This window comes from Hemiscyllium ocellatum, chromosome 5, assembly GCF_020745735.1.
Source record: "Hemiscyllium ocellatum isolate sHemOce1 chromosome 5, sHemOce1.pat.X.cur, whole genome shotgun sequence".
NCBI lineage: Eukaryota > Metazoa > Chordata > Chondrichthyes > Orectolobiformes > Hemiscylliidae > Hemiscyllium > Hemiscyllium ocellatum.
Window position 1 is genome coordinate 137,154,598 of NC_083405.1, and position 22,813 is coordinate 137,177,410.

At 44.4% G+C, this 22,813-nt stretch overlaps 1 protein-coding gene across 1 annotated transcript in view; it reads left to right on the forward strand.

The window, feature by feature from the left end:
- Window positions 1–22,813, forward strand: part of LOC132815889 (diacylglycerol O-acyltransferase 1-like) — a 112,027-nt gene that overhangs the window by 3,519 nt on the left and 85,695 nt on the right. Inside the window, exon 2 of the mRNA XM_060825240.1 lies at window positions 22,349–22,436. Within this exon, the coding sequence (XP_060681223.1) occupies window positions 22,349–22,436 (88 nt within the window). The remainder of the gene's footprint in view (window positions 1–22,348; window positions 22,437–22,813) is intronic.

Genomic DNA, 22,813 nt, shown 5'->3' on the forward strand with positions numbered 1-22,813 from the left:
CTGAACCCAGTGAGAGAGGATGAAACTTAGCGAGAGTTTGGAGGAAGAGGTGAGCAAATATTAAGGATCGAACAGTATCTGAGAGACAGACAGACACGTTAGGATGGAGCAAGAACAATGGTAATGGCCAGGCAAAATTAATGTTCTCTCCAGTGTTGGGAAGGAGGAGATCCTGTAAGAGGAGCCCAAGAATGGTAAGGCTCAGGAGGTCTCTCACGACAAGAAAGGTAGAGAATTGAAGAAATTCCAATATTCACAATTCTGCACCCATCTTAAGTGATCTTGTGAGGGAGCAAGAGGAGACTGATGTTTGGAGGCTGATATGTTGCAAGTCCAGGTCTGTACGGGGAGTCTGAAGATTGTTGGACTTGGCATGTTCCCAATGCCTGGAGCTGTATTTTACCCAGTTAGTATAGTGTGGGCCGTATGTGAATGTAGAAGTTTCATTAATTTACTACCTATTATTCAACACATCCTTCCGCAACACGTGGCTCTGCACGCTGCATAGCAAGTTGTTTTTGTTTCCACAACTATCTTGGAAAGCACAAAATCCTCTTGAATTGGGTGTCAAGATATTAACTCAATTCTTGAAGCCTGTTTCAAGCTAGAAGAGGCATTCGTTGAAATGAAAAAGTTTTTGCTTCTGTACAGCAGAGCAGAAATTTCTGAAATTAAATACAAATGCAGAGCATGCTGCTCAGCAGGTCTGGCAGCATCTCTGGTGAGAAAAACCATTAAAGTTCAAAGGGGTAAGCGAGGACTACAGATGCTGGAAGTCAGAGTGTGGCGCTGGGAAAGCACCGCTGGTCAGGCGGCATCCAAAGAGCAGGAGAGTCGAGGTTTGGAGCATTCCTGATGTAGAGCTTATAGTTTGAATCCACGACTCTTCTCCGATGTTGCCTGACCAGCTGTGCTTTTCCAACGCCAAACAGTAGAAGTTCCAAGTGAGATGGGACCTTGTCAGAACTAAAAGGTTTGATTAGATTAGGTGTTGGAAAATATTTTGACAATTAAACTAATTTATTTTTAAAAAATTAAGTACAGTTCAGTTGCAAAAATGGAAATTATTGGAAAAACTCAGCAGGTCAGGCAGCATCTGTGGAGAGAAATCAGTGAACATTTCAGGTCCAGTGACCCTTCCTCAGTTCAGTTGCCCCTTAGTTCAATTGCCCTGGCATAAGTTAGTGCAGTTGAATTGCAAAGTTATTTCTTTGTGGGATATGGACATCACTGACTGGGCCAGCACTTATTACCCTTGAGAAGGTGATGGTGGGGGTGGTGAGCTACCTTCTTGAGTCACTGCAGTCCATGTGCTGGAGATAGGCCCACAATGCCCTTAAGGAGCAGAGTTGATGGGCTGAATAGCCTAATGTCCAATCCTCTGTCTAGTGGTCTTATGGAATTGCAGGATTTTCACTCAGCGACAGTGAAGCAATGGCAATATATTTCCAAGTCAGGATGGTGAGTGGCTTTTTCCTTCTCAATGAAAATTGTCACGAGTTTGGAAGGTACTGTCTAAGAATCTTGGAATTTCTGCAGCACATTTTATAGATGGAACATACTGCAGTTACTACATAACTGCATAACATATGAGTGCAAGGAAGAATTATAGAATCGCCAGAGTGTGGAAGTAGGCTGTTTCCCATGGGTATTCCACCTAGCCTGCACATCCCTGGACTGGATGTCAGGATTTGAGCACTGTCTAGATTCTCACTGGGTGCTATGCTGACTGTTGTGGACTGGCACTGCCTCTCAGACGTATTAAGAGCGCACATTCTGCTGGTTCAGCTGGATGTAAAGGAATCCATGTTGCTATTTGGACAAGACCAGGGAGATAGAGATGTACAGCATGGAAACTGACCCTTCGGTCCAACCCGAACATGCTGATTCCAACCCAATCTAGTCCCACCTGCCAGCACCCGGCCTGTATCCCTCCAAACCCTTCTTTTTCATATGCCCATCCAAATGCCTCTTAAATGTTGTAATTGTACCAGCCTCCACCACTTCCTCTGGCAGCTCATTCCATACACGTACCACCCTCTGTGTGAAAAGGTTGCCCCTTAGGTCTCTTTTATATCTTTCCCCTCTCACCCTAAACCTATGCCCTCTAGTTCTGGACTCCCCAACCCCAGGGAAAAAAACTTTGTCTATTTATCCTATCCAAGCCCCTCATAATATTGTAAACATCTATAAAGTCGCCCCTCAACCTCCGACGCTCCAGGGAAAACAGCCTCAGCCTGTTCAGCCTCTCCCTGTAGCTCAGATCCTCCAACCCTGGCAACATCCTTGTAAATCTTTTCTGAACCCTTTCAAGTTTCGCAACATTTTTCCGATAGGAAGGAGACCAGAATTGCACGCAATATTCCAACAGTGGCCTAACCAATGTCCTGTATAGCTGCAACATGACCTCCCAACTCCTGTACTCTGATCAGTAAAAGATATCATACTAAATGCTGCCTTCACTATCCTACCTACCTGCAACTCCACTTTCAAGGAACTATGAACCTGCATTCCAAGGTCTCTTTGTTCAGCAACACTCCCTAGGACCTTACCATTAAGTGTATAAGTCCTCACTATCTCCCTGGGTCCCACCCCCCTACCATACGAGCTTAAATCCTCCCGAGCAGCTCTAGCAAATCTCCCTGCCAGTATATTAGTCCCCTTCTAATTTAGGTGCAAACTGTCCTCCTTGTACAGGTCACTTCTACCCCAAAAGAGATTCCAATGATCTAAAAATGTGAATCCTTCTCCCATACACCAGCTCCTGAGGCATGCATTCATCTGCTTTATCCTATTCCTGAGTTCATTGATCTTCTCTGCCCTCATTCAGGGGATGTGAAGTTTGAGGGCTGGGCCAGCACTTTTTGTCCGTACCTGGTTGCCCTTGATGAAATGGAGGCTAAACAATGGCCTTGAACTGCTGCAGTACGTTTGGTGGAGGTACTCCCAATGTGAAGGGCTCCTCTCCGAAATGTCGATTTTCCAGCTCCTTGGATGCTATCTGTTCTGCGCTTTTTCAGCACCACTCTAATCTTGACTGCCATTGTGGTGTCACGGAGAACACAATTCCACAATTTTGACTTTGGCCACCTCCATCAAGTTTTCAAAGGTCCATTGGTGTTATATTATCCCCACAGGTAGTGTTAGTGCTGACTTCCTTGGAGAAAGTGAGGGCTGGAGATCAGAGCTGAAAAATGTGTTGCTGGAAAAGCGCAGCAGGTCAGGCAGCATCTGAGGATGCTCCTTGGATGCTGCCTGACCTGCTGGGCTTTTCCAATTGACTTCTTTGGAAGCTGTCTTGCACTTCTCAGTTATATGCTGGTGTGACCAGGGGTGTCATAGTTTTAAATCGCCTGCTCTCAAACACATTTTGTCTGCGGTTTCGGTCTTTCAGTGGGGCTAAAGAAGTATTTGATGAGAAAAGGTGCGAGACATCAATCAATATTGGGCAGATATTTGGTGTCTCAGAGAATCGAGAGGCACAGAGAGAAGGTGGGCAAGTGGAGTGAAGGTTGATTATCAGCCACGAGAATGTCAAATGGCAGACTGTCTGCTCTTCCTGTTCCTAGTGTCGCAAAATATATCACGACTGCAACTGGGAAATTTATAAAAACTGAATTCATTTTTCAAATTACTGAAAAATATTTACGGTAGAGAAATACTGATGAACTGCATGAGTGAAAGATGTGGGGAAGGAGGTGATGAAGGATGGGTAATTTGAATTGAAAAAGAATGTATCAGAGTCAAGCAAATCTTGTATCTCGCCTGCAGGGTAACAGTGACCTCAGTGTTCTGAGGAAGGGTCAATCAACCCAAACTGGTAACTTTGATTTCTCTCCATAAATGCTGTCAGACCTGCTGAGTTTTTCCAGTAATTTCTATGTTTGTCGCAGTGACCGAATTGGCACCATATAAGGTATAGAGCCGGGAAGGAACTTTTATAGTTTTAGAAGATCATTGTCGTACTCCTCTGATCCAACAAGGTAAGCATTCCACTCGCACTCTGTCAGTGCCCTGGGGGCTTTGCAATGTTCAATGGTGAGTCTAAAAAAGACTCCCAAGATCCCGTTTCCACTGTACTTTGACTCTCTGCATTCCTGTTAAAGTATTCTAATAGCACTTGCTATCTGTCTACACACAGTTCCCTCCACTTGTCTGCACACATTTTCTGATGCAGATTGTGACTTCCTGTTTAGTTGCTGCCTTGTTCCTCCAAACGAGCTGCTGCTCCTAGTTCACGAGGAACCATTGCTGGCACAGACACAAGAGCATGAATGGTCTGCTGTACTGCATTGATGTCTGATTCTGTACAATTATTTGGATAACTCTTTATCTAACCAGGTTGCCAAATGGTTTATCCTTATTTCTGTGACTGACCTGTCACTGGAGTTGTATTTGTTTGCTTTATAAATTGAGAAATATTTGCGCAATTATCATTGTGTGCTGTTTCTCTATTGAGTAAGAAATGGCTCTATGAGCTGGTCAGTATTGACATCCCTGAAACTGAGCTGTGCCATATCCATACTTGACAAGTTGGCTTGTTCACAGTATTTCATGTTGTAGCCACAACCCTAGACCGAACGATGAAGCCAAATTACAAATGCCTGGTCAATAAAAAACATTGACTCTAAGCTACAGATAGGATCTCAGTTTAACATTTGCGTTACCTGATACGTAGGGCATAAAGTAGTAAGTGTGATTGCATCCTGTATCCTTCCCCCACCCCCTCACCTCAAAACAAAATGTCATTTTTAATTTAAGGTGCTATTGTAAAGTCTGTTATACTCCAATGTTCAGGTAGTAAAATCTCAGCATTCCAATCTGTTAATTCAATTAATTAGTAACATTCAAGCCCTTCATCTCAGCTGATTCGGGTTTATGAACCTGTTAGGTAAAGAATTCTTTACATAAATGTGGGTTTCACCACCAGTTTGCTCTTGAACTGAGTGGCTCATTTCAGAGTAGATCAGCAGGAGGCTGGAAGAACACAACAATTTCAGAGGGTAATTCAGGGGTCAGCCACGTTGTGGGTCTGGAGTCCCATGTGGACCAAACCAGGGATGGATGTCCTTCCCTGAAGAACATGAGTGAACCAGCTAGAGTTATACAACATGGTTAATATTATTGAGGCTAACTTTATATTCCAAATTTGATCATTGAAGTTAATAGGATTTAAAAATATGAATTACCAATCCTGTGACTTTACCAATATGCCACCTTCTTTCCCTCGAAATAATCTACTCATTAACTCTGGCTCCTGATTTCTGTCCCACTCTGGAAAGAGAGTCTGTTGTGCCAAATGTTGCCTGTCATGTCCGCCAGCAGCAGCCTTATACTGGTCAGGCTTACATTGCAAGGTGAGGTGTCAAAGGCATTATAAGATGTCAGCAAGAAGTGATGGGAAAGGCGTTTTCGGGTTCGTTGAGGAAGAGGAATGTAAAATATATAATATATTTGTAACAAATGACATGGTGTGCTCAGGATTATGTAAAAACAAGCTGAGTCCGTTCAGCCGCGTGAACTCGCTGTACAGTTTGGTTAGAAATGGCTGACTTGTACCTCAGCACCATCTTGTTGTCTTGACCTTGTAATCTCAGCTAACAGAAGTCCATATCAATCGATCCCAAGCCTCAACATGAAAGCTCAAAGAATTAACTATGGCAAATGCAGAGTTACAGGGAGAGGGTAGAGGGGTGGTCGGAGTGGGATGCTGTTTGGATGGTTGGTGTGGACATTTTTGAAAAACAAAATCCTTCATGGCATGAGGGTGTTGCTGGCTAGGCAGCATTTATTACCCATTCCTAATTACCCAGAGGGCAGTTAGGAGTCTACCACATTGCTGTGGGTCTGGAGTCGCATGAAGGCCAGACCAGGTCAGGACAGCAGTTTCCTTCCATAAAGGACATTAGTGATCCCGATAGGAGGGGCTGAATGGCCTGCTTCCACACTGGAGGGTTTCTGTGGTCATCTTTTGAGGGGAGCAATGAGCTGTAGATATCTGCCTACGTGTAGTGCTTCCAACACCATTCCTGAGCAACTAGTTCCAACTTTAAGGTGATGGCCTTTTGTTCTAGTCATCTCAGTGAAGGAAAGAAATACTTTTCTGCAGTATTTAAACTAATGAATTTTTACATTTAAAGCTACGTCTCCTCATGCTAACCATCACCATCAGAGGAAAGATGCTAAGATAAAAGGTAGGGAGGAGGGACTTGGGGGAGGAGCGTTGGAGATGCGATAGGTTTCCAGCAGGCTATCACATCTCCAACACCCCCCTCCCTACCTTTTATCTTAGCCTGCTGGGCACACTTTCCTCATTCCTGAGGAAGGGCTTTTGCCCAAAACGTCGATTCTCCTGCTCTTTGGATGCTGCCTGACCTGTTGCACTTTTCCAGCAACACATTTTCAGCTCTGATCTCCAGCATCTGCAGACCTCACTTTCTCCTCGAAGAGTTATTGATGGGGCAAGGGCAATTATAATGTGATTAGGCAAGAATTAGGATGCAAAGAATGCGGTAGTAAGATGCAGGAGATGCAGACAATGGAAATGTGGAGCTGGTTTAAGGAACAGATATTGCGTGTCCTTGATAGGTATGTCCCTGTCGGGCAGGGAGGAAGTGAGAAGGTAAGGGAACCGTGGTTTACTACAGAAATTGGGAAATGGTCACAACATTGAAGTCCCAGGTACCTATCCATGCTGCAAGCTCACCTACCTTATTTCGGATACTTTGGCGTTGATGTAGACACACTTCAAACCACTTCACAGTCTGCAATCACGTTCCTGTGACCCTGAAATCCTGTCCCTATCCTTCCTACTCACATTACAAAGAAGTAGGAGGCTTATGTGTTGATGAGGCAAGATGGTTCAGATGGGGCGATGGAGAGTTGCTGATTGGCTAGGAAGGATTTAAAGAGAGAGGTAAGAAGAGCAAAGAGAGGACACGCGCAGTCTTTAGCAAATAGAATAAAGGAGAACCCGAAAGCTTTTGATATGTATGTGAGGAATAAAAGGATGATTAGGGTAGGAATAGGTCCAGTCAAAGACAGAAGTGGGAAGTTGAGTGTGGACCCTGTGGAGATCGGAGAGGTGCTAAATGAACATTTCTCATTGGTTTTCACTCAGGAAAAGGAGACTATTGTAGAGGAGAAGAATGAGGTACGAGATATTAGACTAGAAAGGATCAAGGTTAATTACGAACAGGTGTTATCAATTCTAGGAGGAGTGAAAGTAGACCAGTCCCCTGGGCCGGATGGGATTTATCCGAGGATTCTCTGGGAAGCTAGGGAGGAGATAGCAGAGCCTTTGGCTTTGATACTTGAGTCATCATTGTCTACAGGTTTAGTACCAGAGGATTGGAGGATTGCAAATGTGCCATTGTTCAAGAAGGGCAGCAGAGATGACCCAGGTAATTATAGACCAGTGAGCCTGACTTATGTTGTAGGAAGGGTTTTGGAAAGGATTATGAGAGGTAAGATTTATAATCATCCAGCAAGCAACAATTTGATTTCAGATAGTCAGCATGGTTTCGTCAAGGGCAGGTCGTGTCTCTCAAACTTCATTGAGTTTTTTGAGAAGGTGACCAAGCATGTAGATGAGGGTAGGGCAGTTGACATGGTATACACGGACTTCAGGAAAGCTTTTGATAAGGTTCCACATGGTAGGCTACAAGAGAAAGTATGGAAGCATGGGACTGAAGGTGATTTAATAGTATGGATTAGAAACTGGCTTTCTGAAAGAAGGCAGCGAGTGGTGGTTGATGGAAAATATTCAGCCTGGAATCCGGTTACTAGTGGTGTGTCACAAGGGTCTGTTTTGGGACCCCTGCTGTTTGTCATTTTTATAAATGACTTAGACACAGGCATAGGTGGATGGATTAGTAAATTTGCAGACGACACTAAAGTCAGTGGAGTAGTGGACAGTGTGGAAGAATGTTACAGGTGGACTTGGATAAACTGCAGAATTGTACACATATATGTACATAGATCCCTGAAAGTTGCCACCCAGGTGGATAGTGCTGTGAAGAAGGCTTAGTGTGGTAGGTTGCATTGGTAAAGGGATTGAGTTCTAGAGCCGCAATATCATGCTGCAACTATACAAGATGCTGGTGCGGCAGCACTTGTAATATTGTGTACAGTTCTGGTCGCCATGTTTCGGGAAGGATGTGGAAGCATTGGAAAAGGTGCAGAGGAGATTTACCAGGATGTTGCCTGGTCTGGAGGGAAGGTCTTGTGAGGAAAAGCTGAGAGACTTGAACCTGTTCTCATTGGCAAGAAGAAGGCTAAGAGGGGATTTGACAGAGACATACAAGATGATCAGAGGATTAGATAGGGTAGACAGTGAGTCTTTTTCCTAAGGTGATGACATCAGCTTGTACGAGGGGACATAACTACAAATTGAGGGGTGATAGATTTAAGACAGATGTCAAAGGCAGGTTCTTTACTCAGAGTGTGGTAAGGGTGTGGAATGCCCTACCTGCTAATGTAGTCAACTCAGTCACATTAGGGAGATTTAAACAATCCTTAGATAAGCACATGGATGATGATGGGATAGTGTAGGGTGACAATCTGAGAATAGTTCACAGGTCAGCGCAACACCAAGGGCCGAAGGGCCTGTTCTGTGCTGTACTGTTCTATGTTCTATAGAACATTACAGCGGTGTACAGGCCCTTTGGCCCTCGATGGTTTCACAGGTCAGCACAACAATTTGAAGCCCATCTAACCGACACTCTTCCACTCCCATCCATATGTTTATCCAATGACTATTTAAATGCCCTTTAAAGTTGGTAAGTCTACAACTGTTAGAGGCAGGGCATTCCACACCCCTACTACTGAGTAAAGAAACTACCTCTGGCATCTGTCCTATATCTATCGCCCCTTAATTTAAAGCTATGTCCTCTCATGCTAACCATCACCATCAGAGGAAAGAGGCTCTCACTGTCCATCCTGTCTAATCCTCTGATTATCTTGTATGTCTGTAGTAAGTCACCTCTTAAGCTTCTTTTCTCTAGCGCAAACAGCGTCAAGTGCCTCAGCCTTTCCTTATAACACCTTCCCTCCATGCCAGGCAACATCCTGGTAAATCTCCTCTGAACCCTTTCCAAAGCTTCCACATCCTTCCTATAATATGGCAACCAAGAACTGTACGCAATACTCCAAGTGCGGCCGCACCAGAGTTTGTACAGCTGCAACATGACCTCATGGCTCTGAAACTCAGTCCCTCTACCAATAAAAGCTAACACACTGTACATCTGAACCACCCGATCAACCTGGGGGGCAACTTTCAAGGATCTGTGTACTTGGACACAGAAATCTCTCTGCTCATCCGCACTTCGAAGAATCCTACCATTCACCCAGTACTCTGTATTCCTGTTACTCCTTCCAAAGGGAATCACCTCACATTTGTCTGCATTAAGCTCCATTTGCCACCTCTCAGCCCAGCTCTGCAGCTTATCTATGTCCCTCTGTAACCTACAACATCCTTCATCACTATCCACAACTCCTCCTACTTTAGTGTCCCCTGCAAATTTACGAACCCATCCTTCTACACAATGAGAAACAACAATGGCCCCAAAACAGATCCTTGCGGCACACCACTAGTAACTCAACTCCAGGATATACATTTCCCATCACCCACCAGCCTCTGTCTTTCAGCTAGCCAATGTCTGATCCAAACCACGAAATCACCTTCAATCCCAAGACTCCTTATTTTGTGCAATAGCCTACTGTGTGGAACCATATCAAACACCTTATTGAAATCCATGTACACCACATCGACTGCCTTACCTTCATCCACCTGTTTTGTCACTTTCTCAAAGAACTCAATAAGGGTTTGTGAAGCACGGCCTACCCTTCACAAAACTGTGGTGACTGTCCCTAATCAACTTATTCCTTTCCAGATGATTGTAAATCCTATCTCTTTTAACCTTTTCTAAAACTTTACCCACAACTGAAGTAAGGCTTACTGGTCTATAATTTCCAGGGTTGTCCCGACTCCCCTCCTTATACAGGGGAACAACATTTGCTATCCTCCCATTCCTTTTCAAGAGGCACATGATCAGTTGATATATGGTATTACTCACCTTAGGATATGGGAAAACACCAGAAAATGGAGTGGAATTTGTAAGTAGGTTACTCTATTCCCTACAGTGTGAGAACAGGCCCTTTGGCCCAACAAGTCCATACCGACCCTCCGAAGAGTAACCCACCCAACCTATTCCCCTACCCCATATTTACCCCTGACTAATGCACCTAGTCTATGCATCCCTGAACACTATGGGCCATTTAACATGGCCAATTCAATGGAAACTGAAAATGTGTTGCTGGAAAAGCGCAGCAGGTCAGGCAGCATCCAAGGAGCAGGAGAATCGATGTTTCGAGCATGAGCCTTTCTTCAGGAATGAGGAAAGTGTGTCCAGCAGGCTAAGATAAAAGATAGGGAGGAGGGACTTGGGGGAGGGGTGTTGGAAATGCGATAGGTGGAAGGAGGTCAAGGTGAGGGTCATAGGCTGGAGAGAGGGTGGGGGTGGAGAGGTCAGGAAGAAGATTGCAGATTAGGAAAGCGGTGCTGAGTTCGAGGGATTTGACTGAGACAAGGTGGGGGGAGGGGAAATGAGGAAACTCCTCCTTGGATGCTGCCTGACCTGCGCTTTTCCAGCAACACATTTTTCAGCTCTGATCTCCAGCATCTGCAGTCCTCACTTTCTCCCCAATTCAGTGGAAACCGGAGCACCCAGACGAAGCCCATGCAGATGTTGGGGAATGTGCAAACTCCGCACAGTCGGCCAAGGCTGGAATCAAACCTGGGTCCCTGGTGCTGTGAGGCAGCAATGCTAACCACTGAGCCACCCTGTGAATGTCCTTAATCACTGTTAAGCAATTTAGTCAAGGAATTCTGACTCAAGCAATTGATAACACAGAAGTTGTCCAATTAAAAACTGCAATATAGAGTGAATTTGTGTGACTACTTCCATTTCAGTCATATCATAAGGTGTGGTATGGTCCCAGACTAGCCTGCCAACTTTACAGATAAAGATGACTGGGCCTAGCCAGATCTTAAAGTAAACAGAAGATGAGATCCAAGGAACTTGGTAATACAACGTTTTTCTATACAAGTTAGAGTAATACCATCTACGAAATGTGCATTCAGCCACCCAGAATCAATCTCTGGGTAATAAATTAACATTGAACACCCTACACCATCCATTGACAAATATGATCAAGACAGATGTTGTGATTTTCTGCAGAATTCCCCACATCCCCAATATTATTTATTGACTGGTCATGAAATCTCAGTAAACTTCACTAAAATAAAACAAACAGCTGTCGATGCTGGATATCTGAAACAAAAACATGCCAGCGAAACTCAACATGTCTGGTGGCATCTGTGGGAAGAAAGCAGAGTTAATGTTTGAGTCTGGTGACTTCAGAAGATCTGTTGAAGAGTCACTGGACCCAAGCCATTAACTCTGCTTTCTCCCTATAGATACCACCAGGCATGTTGGATCTCGTGTCCTGTGTTTGTGTGCAGTTAGGCCTGAGAGGCCGATTGATGTTCATAGATCAGCCTGGATTTTACAAGCAGCTTCCATGGCTATTTTTATTTATTTCCTCTTCCCAAATGATCATGGTTGTGTTTTTTAGCAACCTTTGCATTGTTGAGGTGCAGTGTACAATTCATGGGAGTTGCACCAAGATGAAAGTGAACGAATCAATCTGCTTTTCCTTTGATAGTCTGAAGTCCACATATCCAGCCTCTTCCCATGTACTTGTTTTCTCCTCTCTATCACCTAATAAACGTTGACTGGCCTTGGCTTCAGTCATATCCCAAGGTACTTCAACTCTGAAGGAGAAAGTGAGGTCTGCTGATGCTGGAGATGAGAGCCGAAAGTGTGTTGCTGGAAAAGCGCAGCAGGTCAGGCAGCATCCAAGGAACAGGAGATTCGACGTTACGGGCATAAGCCTTCTTCCTGAAGAAGGGCTTATGCCCGAAACGTCGAATCTCCTGTTCCTTGGATGCTGCCTGACCTGCTGCACTTTTCCAGCAACACATTTTCAGCCCTACATTCTAGGACCTGGATCACTGGAAACAGTCTGTTTTTATGTACTCTGTTCTCTCCCTTCATAATTCAAAAACTTCAAATTAACTCCATATGTAATCCCCTTTGCCTTGTCAAAGAGCTCCAGTTTATGATAGTCATGGTTTGTTCCCTTGGCATTACCTTGGCGTATATTTGTCCAGAGTTCAGCCTTTTGGAATTACAGGAACATTCTTTGGTCTTTGAGGAAACCTTTGAGTTGAAACGCTATTTGGAGATTTTGTTTCAGAGTTGCCATGCCTGTAGTGACTGGCTCAATTTTGAAATGAAGTGTATTGTTGTTTGTTTGTTAACAAGGCACTTGGGCTTCACATTACTGTGTCTTTAATATTGGTGACAATGGAGATAGGCTGATTCCAAACTGAAACATACTTTTTCCTCCCTAGGGTCTGCTTCACAGGGAGAGAATTTATTTTTGTATAATGCTTTTCATGGTCTTTGACTAGCAAAAGTACTTTGGGGCTGATTGAATTGCGGTAGGGTTGTGACATAGGGAGATTTTGGCAGCCTGTTTTATTCCCAGCTCAATTCCACAAACGGTAAAAAGCTCAATCTTTCAGTGTTAACGGAGGGACTAAAGATTGAGTAGAACGCTGGGGTGATCAAGTTCTTCAGGACTATCGTAGAACCTTTTCTATTCACTGAGAGGGCAGGCAGCTTATTTTTAACACCCGTGACTGAGAGTGCCTTCGATATTACGTGTTGCTTGAGTGTTGCCTTGGATTGGCGGCAACTCGACTGAGTAGGAATTGAACCCGCAGCCTCCAGACTGAGATGAGGCTGTTACTGTTGAGTCAAGGACATTCTATTCCGTTCTATAAACTGACTCCCAAAATGGATTTCATTATGAACTGAGCTTTGTTTGAAATGTTTATTTTAGAATCTTGACGAGCACAAATGACTGCTTTGTGCTGAAACTTTCCTGATGTATTCTGGCATGTTTCGGCTTCGAGCAGTCCGTTTCGCCAGGCAGATTTCTTCTGTCTAGTAGTAAATGAAGCAGTTTGTGTGGAGAGGCCTTTGCAGTGTAATTTATGTGCAGTTACTTAACTGCATCCAGATGTTGAAGTGCAGGCCTCTGAAATGACCTTTCTGCCAGATGGCAGATTTGCCAAGTGATGTGATAACTGGGTGGAACAAAGACACTGCAAATGGTGCAAATCATTTTCATTGGAGATGGTCCTGCAAGTGCTCTAAGGGTGGGATTATTCAGCTGCATTCCTTTGGGGGTGGGGGGGGGGGAAGGCAATGTCTGCAATCGTTGTCTCTCCTGTACCTTCAAAGCTTCAGTCTGACTTGCTGTTTCTTTGATAAGTCCAAGGTACATTTGTTTCTTGTTCTGGCTATTCTTTGTTATGAGAGGAATTAAACACGACTGAAGCATTGAAAACCCGAACGATCTGCAGATGTTGGAAATCTGAAACACACAGAGTTGGTGGAAAATCTCTCCACGTTCTGAAGAAAGGTCACTGGACCCAAAACATGAACTCCTGCTTTCTCTCCACAAATGCTGCCATACCTGCTGAGATTTTCCAGTAATTTCTGCTTTGTTTTAACTGAAGCAGAACCTACGTTTTTATGCAGGGCATTGGTGAGACCGTTTCTCGAATGCTGCCAGTAATTTTGATCTCCCTTCAGTGAAAGCTCTAAATGTGTTGACGCCAGTTCAGAGGAGGCTTACCTGATTGAAACCTGGGAAAAGTATCATTTTATGATATTTTGGGCAGGCTGGACTTGTTTCCACTCTACTCGTGGGCGGCACGGTGGCACAGTGGTTAGCACTGCTGCCTCACAGCGCCAGAGACCCGGGTTCAATTCCTGCCTCAGGCAACTGACTGTGTGGAGTTTGCACGATAAATGTAGGGGTATGGGTGGGTTGCGCTTCGGTGGGTCGGTGTGGACTTGTTGGGCCGAAGGGCCTGTTTCCACACTGTAAGTAATCTAACTAATCTAAATTAGAGTGAAGGGTGATTTAATGAAAGCTTATAAGATCCTGAATGGTCTTGGCAAAGTGGATGTGGGAAAGATAGCTCCTCTTGTGGGTCAGTGTGGAACTAGGGGGTGCTGCTTTTAAAAGGAGGGGTCTCCCTTTTAGGGCAGTGATTTCAGATTTATTTTTCTTTGGTTCTGCAACTTTGGAACTCTGTAATAGAAGGCAGTGTCATCCTCCCCAGTTACTCCTAATTTACGAGGTTGTCTTGAACCACACTTGGTCAAGTAAAGCCTTGATGTTAAGGTGGCCTTCAGTTCCCCTCCAGTCCTTCTGTCCACGTTTGAAACAAGATTATAATGAAATGAAGAGCAGAGTGCACTTGACAGAATGCAAACTGAGCATCAATGAGCAGATTGTTAAGTGCCACTTGATAACACTGTGGATGACATCTTCTATCACTCAATTAGTGAGAGGACACTCATTCCTGCATTTTGTAGATGGAACATAAGTGGGCCATTTTCCACATTTGCCAAGTAATACCAGTGTTGTGACTATATTGGGGCAACTTAGCTGTAGCATGCTAAGAGCAGAAGTCTTCAGTCTTACTGCTGGAATGTTGTCAGGATCCATGGTATTTGCAGTATTCAGTGGCTTCAACCATTTGTTGGTGTCACATGGAGTGATTACATTGGGCTGAAGACTGGCAGCTGGAGAGCTCTGGTGAGGGATCATCCACTTGGCACTTCTGACTGAAGATTGTTGTAAATGCTCCACCTTATCACAATTGTAACAGTGTAGGAGGAGGCCATTGAGCCCATCATGCATGCATAGCTCTCTGAGCATTTTAACTTTGCCAGTCTCCTGCGTCTTTCCCTTTAACCCTGCACATTTATTCTACTTAAATAACCATCTGATACCCTCTTGAATGCCTCAATTGAGCCAGTGTCCACCACACTTTCAAGCAAAGTGTTCAAGATCCAAACTGGTTGTTATCTGAAGAGGTTTTTCGTTGTTCTGCATTTGCAAAACAGTTTAATACTGTGCACTCTGTCTTTTTAATGGTTTACAAGGGTCTGTTTCTCCCTATCCACTCCATCAAACCTCTCATGATTTAAAAACTTCCATTCAATCTCCTCATGGTCTTCTGTCCAATGAAAACATCCCAACTTCGATCGTTGCTCATTACCTTCTCCTATACTCTGCCTGTTATAACATAGAACAGTATAGGCCCTTCAGCCCTTGATGTTGTGCTGACCTTTTATCGTATTCTAAGATCAGACTAATCTACATAGGTCAGGCAGCATCTGAGGAGCAGGAAAATTGACGTTTTGGGCAAAAGCCCTTCATCTATTCCTGATGAAGGTCTTCTGCCCGAAACGTCGATTTTCCTGCTCCTCAGATGCTGCCTGACCTGCTGTGCTTTTCCGATCTCCCATGTGCCTAACCAAGAGTCACTTAAATGTCCCTAATGAATCTGGCTCTACTCCCACAGCTGGCAGCACCCACCACTCTGTATAAAGAACCTGCCTCTGAAATCTCCCTAAAACCTTCCTCCAGTCACCTGAAAATTATGCCATCTTGTGATAACCATTTCCGCATGAGAAAACATCTCTGGCTATCCACTCTATATCTGTGCCCCTCAATATCTTGTACACCTCTATCAAGTCACCTCACATCCTCCTTCGCTCCAATGAGAAAAACCCGACCTCTCTCAACCTTTCTTCGTAAGACATGCCCAACCTTGTGTCTCTTAAACTCAATCCCCCTGCTCATGAAAGTCAACAAACCATACGCCGCCTTAATAACCCAATCAGTTTGGGTGGCACCTTTGAGGGGTCTATTAACTTACTATTCGCTATTGTAGTGCCTTTCTGCTGCCTGCTATTATTTTGATATTCATTCCCAGACCACTGTTGGGTTATTTAAAACCCTGTCCAACAGTACTAGCAAGACATATCGCAGAGACTCATTGTACTGATTTTAACTTCAACTCTACCTTCCTGCATATTCCTGATAATCTATCATTCCTTTGGTAATAAAAAAAAATCTACCTACATCTACCTTAATATTTAAACATTCAGCAGCCATACCTTTTTGTGGAAGGGAATTCCAAGGCCACGCAATCCTGTACATATGTATATTGCTCTTCCTTCAGTGCTGTAGTGGTTCTGTTCGCCGAGCTGGAAGTTTTTGTTGCAAACGTTTCGTCCCCGGGCTAGGAGACATCATCAGTGCTCTGGAGCCTCCTGCGAAGCGCTTCTTTGATGTTTCTTCCAGCATTTATAGTGGTCTGTCCTTGCCGCTTCCGGGTGTAGCGGACAGCTGAAACTGACACCCGGAAGCGGCAAGGACAGACCACTATAAATGCCGGAAGAAACATCAAAGAAGCGCTTCGCAGGAGGCTCCAGAGCACTGATGATGTCTCCTAGCCAGGGGACGAAACGTTTGCAACAAAAACTTCCAGCTCGGCGAACAGAACCACTACAACAAGCACCCGAGCTACAAATCTTCGCACAAACTTCCTTCAGTGCTTCTGGGACCAAATCCTGGAAATTCCTCCCTAACAGCATTGTGGATCTGCTCACAGCACATAGTGTGGAGGTGCTGGTGTTGGACTGGGGTGGATAAAGTTAAAAATCACACAACACCAGGTTATGATCCAACAAGTTTATTTGTAATTACAAGCTGCTCCTTCAACTAGCTAGTACCATACACTTTGATCTTTTACTATAAACTCTGTGAATGATTGGAGCGACTGGGCTCGTATACACTTGAGTTTAGAAGGATGAGAGGGGATCTGATTGAGGTGTATAAGATTATTAAAGGATTGGACACTCTGGGAGGCAGGAAGCATGTTTCTGCTGATGGGCGAGTCCTGAACCAGAGGACACAGTTTAAAAAATAAGGGGTAGGCCATTTAGGACAGAGTTGAGGAGAAACTTCTTCACCCAGAGAGTAGTGGATATATGGAATGCTCTGCCCCAGAAGATAATGGAGGCCAAGACTGTGGATACTTTCAAGAAAGAGTTGGATAGAGCTCTTAAAGACAGTGGAATCAAGGATTATGGGGATAAGGCAGGAACAGGATACTGATTGTGGATGATCAGCCATGATCATAATGAATGCTGGCTCGAAGGGCTGAATGGCCTACTCCTGCACCTATTGTCTATTGTGTCCTTTGATTCTGCCCCACTAGCTACCTGACAAAGGAGCAGCGCTCTGAAAACTTGTACTTCCAAGTAAACCTGTTGGACTGTGGCCTGGTGTTGTGTACTTTCTCATTTGTAGCAGATGAAGCAATTCATGAAGGCAGCTCCCCAACACCTTCTCAAGGGTCACGCGTGTTGGGCAATAAATGCTGGCCCAGCTGGGGATGCTCCAGTCCTGCAGGTGGAGAGCAAACACTTTCATGTGGGAATCGCTACTTTAGTGGTCCTGCTTGTTAATTTTCTCCCCATATTCCTTAAATTCTAATTGTCTGATCACATGCCCTGCCTGCCTATGTTGTTACTGATTTGAACCACGACCTACCCCCAGAAGGATGTCCTGCAGCCATTCTGCCACATTCCTAACCAGCTATTAACACCAGAGAGAGGGAGCACTAATAGAGGAGGTTTTAATTAGGGGAAAAGCACAAAATGCCTGTCAGTTCCCCTAATGAAGACCTCCCCATTACAATGCATTTCCACTCCTCTTCCTGCCCTCCTGTACAGCTGGGCCTACCATGATGCTACATACATGTCTCTTGCTACACTCCTGCAGGGACCCATTGCGCTCTCTGATGCCGGAATGGAAAACCGATCAGTGCGTGTGATCTCTGAGGATTCATGCACTACCTGCCTGTTTCTCTGACTACCCAACGGTCATTTGTTCTGTATATCTCACTTGCCCCTAAAATGTGATATGTCAATCTCTCTAAGCATGCTGTCCATCCAGCACTCTCTCACAGATGGGCCTCAGTGGCCACCAGGAGAAAGTGAGGACTGCAGATGCTGGAGAGTCATAGTAGTGTTGTGTATTGCTGGCGAAGTGCTTCAAGGTGGGCATCCTTAGCACACTTTTCGACTCTGGCTCTCCAGCATCTGCAGTCCTCACTCTCCTAGTCGCTGTAACCTTACCGCAAAGCCACTTCCAAGGATGCCCACCTTGATGAAGTTCTCCTCTTCCCTCCACAAGGATCTCTGAGTATTTCCCACTGCACCCCTCAGGCCATCATCTCCGCCCTGAAGCTCTTCAACCACGTCCTGAAGACTTCCCACTGCATCTACCTATTGCCTTCCCACCTACCTTCCCCTCACCCCTACCCCGCTATTTATCTCTCAGCACAACCCCACCCCCCCCTTCCCCCTCCACATTCCTGATGAAAGGCTTGTGCCCGAAACAGTCTCTCCTGCTCCTTGGATACTGTCTGACCTGCTGTACTTTTCCAACGCCACTTTTCAACTTATTGGCTACCAGCCCTGCTCAAGTTCTGAACCCAGAGCTCAAACTTGTGCAGCTGTTGTATGTGGGCTCTGAGTAACCGCTTCCTGCATGGCTCAGGATGAGAATTCCCATGGACTGAGCTGTCTTTCAGTGCCTTAGCATTTGAATCACTTTTTAAAATGTTAATAACTTTTTATTTGTTTTTAAGTTACTTTCACCTTACTGTGGTTTCCCACACCAGTTGAGGTCGCCACGCAGTTCCTGCCTCATCAACCTTGCCCCTCATCCGAGGTACGGTGACCCTCAAGGTCAACTCACCATCAGTCATCACTCTCAGAACACCTCTGGGACACCCGGACCAATCAACCCAACCACCCCGTGGCTCAACACTTTAACTCCCCCTCCCACTCCACCAAGGACATGCAGGTCCTTGGACTCCTCCATCGCCAGAACATAACAACACGACGGCTGGAGGAGGAGCGCCTGATCTTCCGCCTGGGAACCCTCCAACCACAAGGGATGAACTCAGATTTCTCCAGTTTCCTCATTTCCCCTCCCCCCACCTTGTCTCAGTCCCGACCCTCAAACTCAGCACCGCCCTCCTAACCTGCAATCCTCTTCCTGACCTCTCCGCCCCCACCCCACTCCGGTCTATCACCCTCACCTTGACCTCCTTCCACCTATCGCACTTCCAACGCCCCTCCCCCAAGTCCCTCCTCCCCACCTTTTATCTTGGCCTGCTTGGCGCACACTCCTCATTCCTGAAGAAGGGCTTATGCCCGAAACGTCGAATTTTCTGCTCCTTGGATGCTGCCTGACCTGCGCTTTTCCAGCAACACATTTTCAGCTCTGAGACTGTGGCAACTTAGCCTTGTATGACTGTTTGTGTTTAAACACAAACAATGTGTAGGGTTAAGGAGCATGGCACTGTTGTTTCTCCTCCTTCGGAGAGCTGGTGGGCTGATTGGCTTTCTTCTGTGATTCTATGGGATGACTTAGAAGCAGAAATTTAGCTGTTACCTTATTAAATGGTGAAGCAGGCTGGAGGCGTTGAGCAGTCTGCTCCTGTTATGTTGTTAAACCTTATTAGTGGTAAGATCTGTTAGCCAGTTTTTCTCAAAATGACCAAAACTCTTTTAGAATATATCGAGCATATTTGTTTGGACTTTTGTGTATCGATCTGCCTGGTGTTCTCAAACTGCTGGTGACTCAATGTTGAAATATCACTGCTGCTTATGGAATGCTGTTCTGCATGTTTTTTATGCTGGTTTACAGGCGATGATGTGATTGGTGAGCAGTAACCTTATTCTCCAGGATTGGAAACATAGTCACTGTTGACAGATTGTCAGCAAGTTACCAGCTGTTACCAGCAGTCGACTGTTAATCCTTAATAACTCCTTCCGAGTAGCAAGAAATTGATTTATACTTCCATATTTTATCTTAAGTTGTGAGTGAAACTAGATAGGGCGCATTTATTACATTAATGTTGTGAAAGGTTAACAGCATAGCATGTGATTTGAGTTCATTGTGAGCTTGTTTTGTTTTTGGTGATGTGAAGATGCCGATATTGGACTGGGGTGGACAAAGTCAAATCATACAACAGTCCAAAGATGTGCGGGTCAGGTGAATTGGCCATGCTAAATTGCACGTCGTGTTAGGTAAGGGGTATGGGTGGGTTGCGCTTCGGCGGGTCGGTGTGGACTTGTTGGGCCGAAGGGCCTGTTTCCACACTAAGTAATCTAATCAAGTTTACTTGGAAGCACTAGCTTTTGGAACACTGCCTGTTTGTCAGATCACCTGATGAGTGGTATGTTACAGATGAAGAAAGTAAAGACTGCAGATGCTGGAGGTCAGAGTTGAGAGTGTGGCGCTGGAAAAGTACAGCGGGTCAGGCAGCATCTGAGGAGCAGGAGTCTTTGATGAAGGGCTTATGCCCGAAATGTTGATTTTCCTGCTCCTCTGATGCTGCCTGACCTGCTGTGCTTTTCCAGCACCACATTTTTGACTCTGGTAAGTTACGTAACATACCAGTTGAGAATTTGAAAATCTAGTGGACTTAATGGTTCTTGCTTCAAACTCTGCTTGTCACATCATTGCAGCTGGTTTCACGACATAACTTTGTGGGATTTGACCTCCAAACCATTGCTAAGAGGATGTGGGATTAAGAAATAGAAGCCAAATTTTAGAGATGAAAGTTATGGGATATGATAAATCACTGTGGGTCGGGACAATGGAGGTGTATAATTTAGTGGGATAAGGAGAAATCTACAAATGAGATTGGACAGAAAAGCTGTAAATGATGACAGTTGTTTTTATTCATTCTTGGGATCTGGGTGTCACCGGGGCCCAGCATTTATTGCCCCTCCCTAGTTACCCTTAAGTTGATGGGCAGTTTTCTTGAATCGCTGCAGCCCACCTGCTGTAGGTAGATTCAATGCTGTCAGAGAAGGCATTCTAGGATTTTGACCCAGTGACACTGAAGGAACAATGATATGTTTCCATGCCTGAAGTGAAATCTGAAGAATAACAGATGTGTGAGCATCTGCAAAATCTTAAAACATGCAGTTTTCAGCTATTGAAGCATTAAAGGGGTAGGGATTAGATTGAAGATGCAGTGCATATTTAACCTATTGATACCAGGAATAAAGAAGTAAATTGAGATTTATAGAGACTAGGTTGTATTTCCTCAAGTCTCGATTTTAACAAAATATTCAAATTGAGTTGGAATGGTTAAGAGATTTGATGAAGTAAATATAGGGCGGGGGGATTGTTTTCTCTGGTGGGAATGTCCAGGGGAAGTTGGCTAACATCTTGCATTTACAACTTGACAATTATGGCTTTATAATTTACTAAAACTTCTCGATGTGGCTGCTGTCGGGATCCAACTCCCACAAGCAGTAATCGTTGGTTTGTAAATAGTTTGTGAAGCTTCTGCAATTTACAACCGGTACCTTTCAGCTGATAACTCTGATGTGATTAATTTCACCGATCGTGTACAAGTAGTTTAGAAATCTAAGAATTTCATTGGTCGTCATTTTGCATACTTCTGCATTTTATAGTAATGAACGTGCAAGTCTATGCTGATTTCACTGATCTTTGATTTTCTTTCACCTTTGTTCATTGTGCGTCATTGTGCGCCGAAACAGCAGAGCTATGGTGTGCTGCGATGTAGATTGCTGGGATGCTGAGCTGTGGTTTCTTCATTGTTGATGCACTTAACATCACTGCCATCAGCACCACCACAGTCTCTATCCCTCTACCTCATTCCCTCCACCTCTTTTCCACCCCAACTGGAATCAAATATCTGTTTGGAACCAGTGAAGGTCAAAGATTTGAGAATCCTTTTCCCATGATATATTAGACTGCACTGCAGCTTACTGCATTGTGAGATTATCACTACTTTTAATTCCTCTTTTAATTCCAAGAGTATAGCAGTTTGTAGATTGCTATTGGGTCAGTAATCCAAAAGCCTGGGCTAATAATCTAGAGAGAGACTTAAATCCTTCAGTTAAAAATTTAACTTTGGTTTATAGCTGATATCAGTAAGAATGAAAATAAAGCTGTTGTAACAATCCACTTAATTCACTCATTCTTTTGGGAAGGGACTTGTCTTCCTTTCCCAGTCTGGCTTATGCATGACCCTGGCTCTATTGTCACTCCACTTAATTTCATCTGAACTAGCCCAGCAAATTGTCAGAACAATGACTAGGAAGGAATCAGCTCCTGGTTCAAGACCGTGCTACACCCCCAACCTTTTCAGGACAGCTAAGGAAGGACAATAAATGCCTGCTTTGCAGTGAAACCTACATCCTAAATGCCAGACTTGTGAAAGAATATAAACTAGGCACTATTTGTAATGTGGGAATTGCTTTCTGATTATTCTTCCATCTTTTTCTAGTTGTCATAAACTTCAGGAGTCCTTGTTCAGTTCAGCGAGTGGATACAGCAATTACAGAGGGATTCTGAACTGGTGTGTGGTCATGCTGGTGAGTTCAAATAGACCTGAATTTAAGTTTATATTTAAATGCATCCAATGAAAAGGAACAGGAGAAACGCGAGAACGTGGACAACAAGTCATTTTGAAGCTGGGCTTGCATGTTAGTTTTTAAACTTTTGAAACCATGTCCCAGGCTGAAGGAATCTGTTCTTTCAAGTTCAAAGATTTCATTATCAACATATTATTGTGTCAACAATGCCACACCACAAGATCTGTTTAGGATGTGGGAGTAATAACATGAAAGCACCATGATCTTTGTGATATGAGGGAAAATAGTGCTGAGGTAACTGATCAGCTATGGACATAGAGCACTCCTACTTCTCCTCCCATCTCCTATGTGCCTGATAGACACTCAACTAAGATTTT